Raw genomic sequence first — 12,581 nt, 5'->3', positions numbered from 1 at the left:
TATACATGTATATATATATGTATATATGTATATATAAAATATATAGTTTAATTAGAGCTTGTTATTAACAATAACTCACATTTATACAGAAGGAAAATGTAGTGCTTGTTGTGAGCTATATTCAAAATAATATTACTATGGAGGCAACACAGACAAAGTCTAAAAGAACATAATTGAAATGCGCATCCAAAACTTAAATAAATACATATATTCTCTATAGGATTAAGTATTAAAGACATTAAAACCAACAAAAGAAATATAAACATCACATCTGTGATGTTTATAGTTTTTCTTTTGTTGGTTTTAATATGTCTTTAATGCTTAATCCTTTCAAGTTAAATTTTTTATTTTATAATACAATATACGATTTTAAACGTAATTACAAATGATATTTTCTTAAATTCAGTTGTTTTTATTGAAATTCAACCGTGTTTTATTCACTGCATGCATGTTGTCTATTTATATATATTTGTGTATTTTGGAATTTTATGTCTATTTTATAGAGAATATATGTATTTATATAAGTTTTGGATGCATATTTCAATTATATTCTTTTAGACTTTGCCTGTGTTGCCTCCATAACAATATTATTTTGTATATGTGTGTGTAGACATATATATATATATATATATATACACACATATGTGCAGATGTATATAAACGTATATCTATGCATATATATAGATACACATATATATATGCATGTATATATGTAAGTGAGATAATAATTTCACTATGTATATATATATATATATACATGGTGAAAGTATTATTAATGAAATTATTAAAACTGAAAGTATTATCTCACATTACAAGAGAAATTTTATTTTTTCACTTTTGACACAAAATACTGAAATAGTGTAAGAGACATGAGATTGTTCCAGGCTTGCATTAGGCAAGAAGTTGAAAACTTTTTTGTCTAATGACACTGAGGGAGCCCTAAATAGAGCATGTTTAGAATTTGCATGAAATCAGTTGGGTAGTTCTCGGGTTTTAGTGATGTATGCATACAGACAAACAAACTCATATTCTCAGTTTGATATATAGATAAGTATATATACATACACGTTTGCCTTCTTTTAGTTTCCTTCTTTCAAATCCATTCACAAAACTTTGCTCAGCCTAAACTTTGCCCAAAATATTGTGCTTTGGAATTGAACTCATAACTATGTGGTTAGGAAGTGAACTTTTTAACCATAAGCTATGTTTGAATTGTGTTAATACAATCTGCAAGAGATTCATAAATTAAACAAGTTTGCATGCTCTACAGAATAGAACATTCCATCAGTTATTGTTATATAAGAAACAAACTTTGCTGATTGTGTCTATGTGTGATAGAGCTTGTTATTCAATCATATGTGTACAATGTGAGTTGTAGATTTGCAGAATAGCTTTGAGTTATGAGATTATGATAGAATTATCTGATTTATTTTTATTTTGTTTTCTTTGGTAATCCATTTAACCAAATAAATCTAGAAACTACCAAACAATCAGTAAGATTAGAAGTATAGTACCAAATTATTTCTTCCCTTTTCCTTTCCCTTTTAATCTCTCCTCTATCTCTATCTTTGTGTTTTTTTACCCTTTCTCTTTCTTTTCTCAATTCCTATTGCCCTTTTTTACTCCTTTTATTTCTGTTTTCAATAGTTACATTAAGTAGACAAAAGAAATTCAGTCTTTGCACAGCATCAGTGAATGAACATGTTTCAGTTATGATTCTTCAGACAATGGACCATTAGCTTATACATTCAAACATTGTAACTGTTTTTACCTCAAAACTATATCTTTAAAATACCTTCAGGATTTTTGTGATCAAAATAGGTTCCCATAGAATGTTTTTATTCAGTGAATTGGTGTACCTTTTTAAATGTAGTCTTCATCACAAAATTTTATTGCTGTGTGTGTGTGTGTGTGTGTGACTGCAAAATGTTAATTAGGTGCATTGACTCTTGTAGTTTTGTGATATCAGATGAACAAACATTTTTGTCTTCATTTTCTACGGTGTTCAGAAGGAAGGGCCATACCCATAACTTTTATAGGGATTCTGAGATTGACAGAAGAAATCACAACTTGTACACGTCTCATACTGAATTATTCCCAGATTGGGGATCTTATCCAAATACCATACAGTGGATTCTATTAAAGCCATCTGAAGGCAACTAATTAGTATGCTTTTCCAAATGTCAGCTCATCTATCTTTGAATTGTTATTTCCAGTATATCGATCTCTCTTCCTTTTCTATATGCCATACTACTATATCAGTTTTGAAAGAGAATCAGGGCTGTGATATACTTATTCATCAGACTGTTTATGCAACCTAGAATCAAGAGAAATTGATGAAGTAGCCGGCCTATTTAGTGAAATGTTTCTAGCTTCATGAAAGTTAGAAAAACTACCATTTACAGGTGTGAGGCAGGGGTGGGGACATGGTTCACAAATTCAACTGACACTAAACTTGTGGGCTGTTTTGGCATAAAACAGGTGAATTATGGTTTCATTCAAACCTATGTGGATAATCTAATGGTGTATATTTGACAATTTTTTTTATTATAGAATATCTATTAACCACCATCTTCACAAAATAACCTCATAAAGTAGCTGAAACAACATTACTTTTTATTGTAACCTATTTTCATTAAATATAAACATGGGAACATCTTGTATAAACTTTTACTATTTCAAAACAAAATGTCACCATCACATTTTTGCAAATGTATTTTTTCCATTGACATAGATTTGATGTATTTACAGCAACATTTGTCTCCAAAATTCTGAGACATCTCTAAAGATAACTATCCTTCCTTGTATTATCCTACATGAATCCAAAATCCTTTGATTAATTCTAAATTCTTAAACAGTAAATCTATTTTCAACATTAAGACTTTATGTGAGGTCACTGTTTCATTTCATTTATTGTATAGTCTTCAGTAGACATGAGACATTTTCTCCTGGATTGGTTACTAACCGATTACAAATAACAGCCTCAGAAGTTTTGGTACTTTTCCCCAGGTCTGGTTCCTATTCTCCAGCAAATATTTGAGTCATTGAAGAAAGCTCTACTTGGTTGCTCATCTTGTCAAAAATAGCAGCCAAGTTGCCCTCAAATCTCCTATCATTTTAAAAATGATGGAATGGTCACAGTTCAAATGTATTTACTTGTAGATTTGCACAATAAGAGCTGACATGGATTAGACAACAATAACACCAGCAAATAAAAGGGAAAACTAAAAAAAATTTAGAATATGTTATTCAGACCTAAACAGCAACATGGCTGAATAAAGCAGGGATTGGCAAACCAGATTTTGTGCTTTGACCCACTATAGGCAATATGCAGTCTTTTAATAATAAACGCCACATTACAAAACATTCTTGCTATGTTTCTCTTTACATCCATATTGATTCTTGGCACTTATTTACTCATTTTTTTTTTCTTTCGCTTGCTGAATCTGGTGGGAGGAGCATTGTCAATGACCTTCACAGGTCCTCGATGACTGATGGGTGTGATTCCATTGGTGTTCCATTTAAAATTGTACAGGTCAACACCTGTTGGAAAGACATGAGCAAAAAGATTCCAGAGGAGATGTTTTGAGGAGAAAGTACTGGGGATAATGGTCAGTGTGGGACGAAGGACACACCAAAGGTGACAAGATGTGGAAAGATAAACTGCAAGTAGTGGAGACATGAGAACATAGGCCCAGGTGTGGTTAAGAAGCTCACTTTGCAACCATATGATTTTGAGTTAAGTCACAGCGCATGATATCTTGAGCAAGTGTTTTTTTTCTTTAGCCTTGGGCTAAACATAAAGGAATTGAATAGACACAAACTGTGTGGAAGCCCATCATGTGTATTTGTGTATGACTCCACCACCACCACTTGACAACTGTTGTTGATTGTTTGTGTCCCATAAATCTGAGGAACAGAAACCATGGTAGTAGCAATTGAAGAGACAGAGAGAGGAGACAGCTTGCCTGTGGGCCAGAGTATGTCCATTAGTGACTGAATTTCACTTAGTCAAATGGCTCTTCTCTGGATGTGATCCAAGGTGTGTGTGTGTGTGTAGCTATCTATCAGATACCAATCCCATTTGAGTTTCCTCCCTTGTGTAGAGGAGAAGGATGATTAGTAAACTACAGGAAGAAGTTGGAAATGTCTCATCATAAATTTGTCACTGGTACATGAAAACAATATCTAAGTTGAAATCAATGAGACGAGCATCTTTTGCTGTTAATTGTAAAATTTACAATAAACATTTAAGGTGAATGAAGTGTCCACAAGGTTATGAGAGAAGCAGAGCAATTCTAAAAAATAAATAATAGCATGACTTTGTTATGTGAACTAAATCTCTGTGTATTCAAAAGTAGCTAGCATCAGGACTATTTGGTATCCTTAGTGAAAGTGATAATTGTTATTTCTTAAACCCAGGTCAACCTTTATTGAGTGTACCTGCAATCAATAGCATTTGACTAATAACCCTCCCATCTTTTAAGGAGAGTCTAAGACTACAATATCCAGTGAGGGTGTAATTTGAAGGGAATAAGGTTTTTATTTCTAGAAACCATTAGCTGTTCTCTTGTTGTCTAGTGATAGAGTAGGAAGTTGGTGAAATCATTTGGTTCTCTAAATAAAAGCTAATGAGGAAAATAACCCACAGCAAAGAGTATATCTTCTTCTTCTTCTTCCTCTTCTTCCTCTTCTTCCTCTTCTTCTTCTTCTTCTTCTTCTTCTTCTTTTTGTTCATCATGTACAAATACATGTGTATTCATTGTTATTTTATTTATCTTATTCAATTTTAGAAAAATTAAGGCATATTTTTGACAATTCCAGAGCATATTGAACTTTTGTACATGACTTTTGGTCCACCTTGTAAGGAATTCTTTTAGATGCCCTGAAAGCTCCTTAGAAGCAGTTGACATTTTCTGTTATCTAATCAGTAGTGGAGGTAGGAATTTCAAATGCATAGTAGGTGGAGTAAAAAATAGGTTGGAAAAAGTTCAAGGAACTATTATTACTGCTGATAACAAAAGGATTCTCTCTCTGAGTGATGGGCAGGATCTACAATGAATGTGTGTGAAGTGTGATATTGTAGAGAAGCATAGGCATTGAATACAGATGATGTGCAAATGCTAGAAAGAAATAAAGTGAGCACACACTGTTGAATGAATGACAGAACACAAATAAGGTGAGAGCAAAATTAAGTATAAAAAGAATTTGTTGCAGTGTACAAGCAAGAAAACTGTATTAATATGAACATGTGAGACATATATAGGTTAACAGTTTGGTAAAGAAAAGCCAAACTATCCCAGAAAAAGGAACCTGTGGAAGAAGAACAAGTGTTGAGACCCTCCAACCCATGTAAAGTCATTATTTCTTTAATTAGGCACAAGGCCTCGATAGAGAAGGGACAACACAAAAACAGACAAACAATACATTGAAGTACATAGAAACACATATCAAATGAATTATGGATATAATGAAAAGTCATGGAAAATGTTAATGATATCATCAGAGCTATGGAATGATGCATTAATGGTGTATTGAAAAACTAGCAGTATTTTGTTTCTTATTATTAATGTTCCACAAATGTTCATAAGTGGGAAACTTCTATTCTCAATAGTCCTCTCCACTTACCTGTAAATACTACAATAGAGAGAATGGTTTGCTACTTTTGGCAGCAGTAATGCTGTAAAGGTGATAAGTAGTTGATTTGCAGTGTTGAGTTTATTTATTTCTATATGTCCTCTTGAATTAAATGATATTTTCTATTGATGGATACTTCTAATCATTAAAAAAAGTTAGATGACCTAATCATCTGAAAACTGATTTATTATCAAAGGAAAGTATATGCATTTGTTTACGAAAAGATCCCGATATTAGTTTAACTTCTCTCTCTATCAACTCACTTTCTTAAGTCCTTTTTCTCTACCAACTCACTTTCTCATGTCATTTTTTTTTTAAAGAATATGCTACAAGAGAAAAGCAGTGATAGACATTGAATAGTAATATTTTTATGATTTTTGGAATACATAAGATACATGGAATGCTTCAGTCTTATTTTGACCTCTTCAACAAAGCATATTACTTAACTGTACCTGCTGAAGTAGTGATGAAAGAATTACTAAGTAAATTTTACAAAATCACAAACATAGGCCCTGTCACCATCTTGGCAAGTAGATAAGATGGAAACATGTCCAAAATTGTCTCTCGTCCTCAATATTAAGATAATGTTTGTCAATGACTAATTATTGTCTAATTTTCCCTCATTGCATAATTATGTTTTAATTAGTGTTTTGATGTTCCCTTTGTTATATATGTTCATATTTAACTATTGTTTTTCATGCAGATAACATTTTCGAATAATCTATTCTCTGTAACAAATAGCTTGTTATACTAAACAACCGTTAGCAGCAACTTTTTGACAGTATTATTGTATACTTACTTCCTCACTGTAAACAGCAACGCAACCTTAGAATTGGTAAATAATTTCATTCACTTGTAGTGTTGTGTTCAGAATCTTCCATGGATACAGCTTGTAATAGCAGGCAGTCTGTTTAGTTGACTTATGTTCGGTACACAATGTATCTTTTATGGTGCACCTACAATCTGATAGATTGTTGGAGTTACCATTCTTCTAAATAAACTATTGCACCTGAGGTAGAGTTGTTATATAATGAAATTATAGTAAACCAGTCAGAGTAATGTCCCTTGTCTCTTAGATTTGTTCATTTCAGAAGTTAAAGTCTTAAACTCTGATTTTTGTTTTAAACATTTTTAGGTACGTTAGTAAAATGCCAGTTGATGCAGTTTTTCAAGGTCAGACACCTATCTGTAATTAACATTGTCTTAATTTTCTTTTCAGTTCACCCTTCATGTATGGATTATTGCGAAGAGCTTGCAACAAAGGCACGTAACTCTCCATGGCAATGTATAGAATGCAAAACTTGCTTTATATGCGACGATTCCGGAGATGGGGTAAGGTTATGTTTCTTACATTTAGAGAGAGAGAGAAAGAGATTGTCGAAAACGGAATCACTGAAAGAGTGAATCAAAGAAACCTAGCGAGACTCGTTAGTATACAAAATAATTATAGACTAGCAGTTAGACTTGAGAAAGTCTATCAGGAATAAACAGACATAAAGACAGGCCATCAAGCATGGAGACAAACTGTCAAACCTGAAGATAGACATAGAGATATATAGTCAGTGGCAGACAATCAGCTATACATAGGGGCTTAATCAGATACAGAAACAAAGCCAGTTATGTATGCTTGCACAACAGTATATAATGCAAATTATCCAAATTCATACATGAAGAGCAAGGTTTAAAATTTTGTGGGAGGGGACTAGTCAATTACATCGACCTCAGTGCTCAACTGGTACTTATTTCATCAGCCCAGTTAGGATGAAAGGCAAAGTTGACCTCAGTGGCATTTGAACTTAGAACATGATTTTACCAGTTTGCTGCCTTATATAACAATTTGAATAATAATGACAATGATGATTATAATAAAAATAATAATAATAGTAATAATAATAATTATTTCTTTATTAACCACAAAGATTTACATTAAGAAAAACATTATGGGCAGCACAGGGCAAAACAAAGAATGTATGTGTGAGTGTGTGTTGTTATGAGGATTTTGCATGTAAACAAGACTAATAAAATTTTTAAAAAATAAAAAATCAACAGTGTGTGATCCTCAATAGGGAGATGTTCGAGTGCTGCTCATGGAAAAACCCCATAAAAAATCCATGGGTACCTTGACTTTTGGGGCAGGTGCTTTTTTCTTTCCTTTTTTCCAGCTACAGGTATATGTTCAGAGGAAGCCCGTTCACTCATACCATTCTCGCAACTTTCATTTACCTTTCAGCAAACTGGCTGAGAGACAACACTTCCCTCTCTACCCTTATTTTCCTTTTCAAGTGAAACTTGAAGAAGTTGATCAGGGATTGGCCAAAGAGAAAAGTGTTTGTCTTCAGACCCTTCAATCTCATCCACCATACAACCTCTTTTGCCATGGCATATAAAAACAGCCTTTCCTTCCCAGTTAAAGGAAGGCAGTGGGGCGATTTTCATGATGGATCTGTCCCACATGTGACAGTAGGTGTTCAACATAAGCCACAAGTCAGCAATGCTTGGGCACTGGACAAGTGCGTACAGGACTGTCTCATCGTCCTGCGTGCATCTTGGACATGCTCAGCTGATGGCACTTCCATGCCTGTAAAGTTTATCTTGAATAGGCAAAGTTCTCCGGTAGCACTGCCAGGCCAGAGATTTTTGGAAATTTTCCATCAGTCCCTGCCCAAAATTTCTCCTGAAAAGAGCAGTTAGCTGATCTTCTTCGACGACCAAGGTCTCCCTAAGAATGTTGTCACACTTTTCCTCCACTAAACCTCTATAAAGAGCTAAAGTGGACGTTCCACCTATTGCATTATCTGATTGGCTGAGAACATAAAGAGCATTGACAAATATTGCAACACATTTTCCAAATGCTTTAGTGACTCTGCCAACTCCCCATAATGATAATAATTATCATAGTTTCAAACTTTTGGTACAGGGCCAGCAAGCTCATGTTGGTTACATCAACTCCATTGCTCAAATGGTACTTGATTTATCAACACTGAAAGGCAAAACCAACCTCAGCAGAATTCGAACTCAGAATGTAAAGATGGATGAAATGCTGCTAAGCACTTTACCCAGCATGCTAACCATTCTACCAGTTTCCCGCCTTTATAATAATAATAATAACAATAACAATAATAATAATAATAATAATAATGATAATAATAATAATAATAATGATAATATTAATGATAATAAAAGGTTATGATTTAGGCAAACCACCAGCAATTTCGAGGGGGTGAGAATTGGTTGATTCTTTTGACTCTAGTACTTTATTTTATGGCTCTGATGGGTGGGGGAAACCAAAGTTGACCTTGGCAGCATTTGAACTCAGAATGTAGAGTACCAAACAAATGCTGTATGGCATTTTACTGATGTGCTAATGATGCTGCCAGATCACTGCCTTAATAATAATAATAATAATAATAATAAATGTTACTAAGAATTTTACCTGGCGTGCTTATGATTTTGCCAGTTCTCTGCCTTAACAATGATAAAATGCCATACAGCATTTGTTTGGTACTTTACATTCTGAGTTCAAAATGAAGAACGGTTCCATATTACATAACGGGTAAAATTCCTTACCTTTATCGTTTCGTATTGATGTAGAGAGAATTAAGCAGTCTAAATTAAATTGCTTATTGTTATCCTTAAGTTCCCAAATTAACTTACTAAGTCCTGTGCTGTTGCGTTTATTTCTATCCCTAAATGTAGAGTAATGGTTTGAAATTATTCTATATATCTTCGATGAGGAGCAACCTATGTAAAAAAAATACATCGGTACAGGTGGTGACTTTACATTGATATACAGTGTTCTTGGATTTTGCATTTTCACTTAAAAAACTAATTCTGTTGTTATTAACTTCCGAAATAATAATGTTGTTGTAGTAATTATTATTTTTCTTATTATAATTATTGTTATTTAGGTTATTATCTGTATTGTTATTGTTATAATGGTGATGGTTTGTATTATCGAAATTAATGTTATTGCTATCAGTACCTGGATACGAATTTAATAGTCTCATATTATGTGTAGATATTATTTGTGAGATATTTTTTGTGTTTGAAAATCCTAATCTAACCTTGTGTGTGTTTACGACTGGAAAATAGCGAGAATTTCTTGGAAAATTCTTATTAACAGCATTTCAGAACTGCAAAGCTAGATTGGATTTAATCTGTTTTCCAAATGGAATAATAAACTAGATATTTTTATCAGATCCAGGTTTTGTGTGGGTGTTATTATTTCTAAAAAACACTTCAATTTACCATTATTATTAAAAATGGGTCTCAAGTAACGGTTACCTCCCTATTATGTAAAAAAGCGTTTGTCTGTATATTATTGTTAACAAGGTTAGAATGAGAACAATCATTGTATTTATCGTTACCACCAGTTATAATGTCTTTATCTTCATAGGTAGAAAAATAGTTAATAGAATTAATGTATCTGACCTTTTCTTTATATCCTGCTTTTAGTAAGGCAGAGTTATAAAAGTCAGCCTCTTTGTTGAAAATATTTATATTTGCAGATAAATTTGACAATCTAAGTGATATGTTCCTAACTAAATTTCTGGTTACCGTTCTAGGATGATTGCTAAACTGGCTAATGTACTTAAGATTAGTGGAGGGTTTATGGTAAGGGAAGTAAGTATTGGTGTGTAAGTCAGGAGTAAAAATCAAGGAAATTGGCTATGGAGACTTCATCCTCAAAAATGATGCCAAACCCATTCTCCGGAAAAATCTGACTAATCTATTCTTAACTTTTTGTAGTTGTTGGTTTGTGGCATTTTGGAGATAGAGTAAACAATCATCTCGGTATAGACCTCCCCTAATGGTTGGGAATTAGTCTGCCATCTCATAGAGAATATATGTGCAGACTAAGTCAGCTATCTGTACTGAGTTGGAACTTCCCATAGGCACGTCAAAACCATCGGGAGTATCCTTGTGTGTCCAGAGTTTATTGTTAAATTTAATTATAGATTTCCTAGCTGCTAAAACATCAATCTCTTCTCTAGAAAGACCTGCCTTATTATTAGCAAACCAGAGTGCCTTATTAAGTATAATGGGGTTAATTGAAGAATAGAAGTTGGAGATATCTAACTGGATAAATTTAGTGTTATACTTATCATTAATGTTACTAAACCAATCTACTACCTGGGATGAATTGGACCATAAACTAAGTTTTAATTTTTTCACTAAAGTAGGTATATATTTGTCTAGTATGTTTTTGCTAAGTACACCTATGTCCGATTTAGATGGGCAGATAAGACGTAATTTTGGGATACTCCAAAAGTTCTTGTGATCCTTTAAAATAAAATGGGGTTGCTTGGGGTCCAAAGGTTCGGTCCTCTTTTGTAAGTTATATTTATCCATAATTTGTTTGGCTTCCAGGTTGGCTTTCCTAAGTACCGCTTTACTGATAATCTGATAATTCTTTTCTATTTCTTTTTTAAGTAATTCCAGGTAGTATTCCTTAGATAGTTTGTACAGGTTTCTTGTTTTGTCAGACTGAACTATTATACCATCAATGCTATTAATTTCTTCAGTAATGTTGTGGAGGTATCTTAGATGACTATTCCTTAATGGTGATCGGTGAAGCTTAACATTCTTCATGATTGTCCATAGATCTTCTTCGAACTGCTTCAATCTCGGGTTTGAATGTATATAAAATACTTATTATATTAAGATAGAAAAATATTATTAAAAATATCAAAATTATAAACATTCCATAATTAACTTTACGTTTATTATAATATAAACTAACAGGAATATTACAAGCAAAAACTATTTTTAACAAATCTTTCGTTTAAAATACAATTTAAACAAAGTTTTAGGGTAAAATAATAAAGATAGAAGTAACACTAAAACGTTTATTAGAAAGAAGTCTCATGAAAATATTGCGTAAAGAAAAAGAATAGAATAAATAGATATAAAAACATGAATGAAAATTTTATTATGAATGAAAGATTAAACTTTATATAACTTAAATCATAATAAAACAATTAACTATATTGTATAATCAGAGAAATTAAATAAAAAGACTACTTATTTATCCCATAAAAAAAAAAATCAAGTATTAAACAGTATTAATGGAAAAAATTCAACCCTAATCTAATCGAAGTCTTGGTTTAGGCTAAGATGATAAACTTACTACTATTAATTTAGTGTCAAAAAAGGTATCGACTAAAATTATCATTAAAAAACAATTGAATTAATATAAAAATACATATTTTTTTCAAACAATGATATAAAGTAAACTGATACTTATCGCTTCGATGCTGCAGTTTAAACTAAAATTTAGACATTAAACTCAGAACTAAAGCGTTTATTAGAAAGAGGTCGCGTGAAGATATTACATTAAGAAAAAGAATAGAATAAAGAGATATAAAATGTGAATGAAAGAATTATTTATAAAATCATGAATGAAGGATTAAAACTTTATATAACTTACATCGTAATAAAACAATTAGGTATATTATAAACATTTTAATGAACGTTAAATTCTAAGTAATTCTAAATTCTAAATAATAAGACTAAGAAACATAACTTAAATAATATATATGAAATAAGCTAAAATACTATTAAGTTAATTAATTAAAATATTTATATTATTAATCTTATAAAAATCGTAGTGTCATTATAATATTAAATCCTTAAACTCACTAAAATATTAACGTACCAATAAATACACAATTAATAAATATAAATTATAACTACTACATTTAGTAAAGAAGGAATGGTATAAACAAACACACATTCACACACACACACAGATATATATACACATATACGTACACACACACACACACACACACACACATATATATATACATATAATATATACATACATATATATATAAATACATACACACATATATATACATATATGTATATATGTATATATATAAACATACATATACACACACACTCATATATATATATATATATATATATATATATATATA

At 31.8% G+C, this 12,581-nt stretch overlaps 1 protein-coding gene across 1 annotated transcript in view; it reads left to right on the top strand.

Moving 5' to 3' along the window:
- Positions 1-12,581, top strand: part of LOC106877354 (putative uncharacterized protein DDB_G0285119) — a 64,985-nt gene that overhangs the window by 20,380 nt on the left and 32,024 nt on the right. The window contains exon 3 of the mRNA XM_014926240.2: positions 6,857-6,969. Within this exon, the coding sequence (XP_014781726.1) occupies positions 6,857-6,969 (113 nt within the window). The remainder of the gene's footprint in view (positions 1-6,856; positions 6,970-12,581) is intronic.

This window comes from Octopus bimaculoides, chromosome 4 (assembly GCF_001194135.2).
Source record: "Octopus bimaculoides isolate UCB-OBI-ISO-001 chromosome 4, ASM119413v2, whole genome shotgun sequence".
Taxonomy (NCBI): Eukaryota; Metazoa; Mollusca; class Cephalopoda; order Octopoda; family Octopodidae; genus Octopus; species Octopus bimaculoides.
Note: the sequence above shows the minus strand (reverse complement) of the source record. Positions and strands in the feature narration are given on the sequence as shown.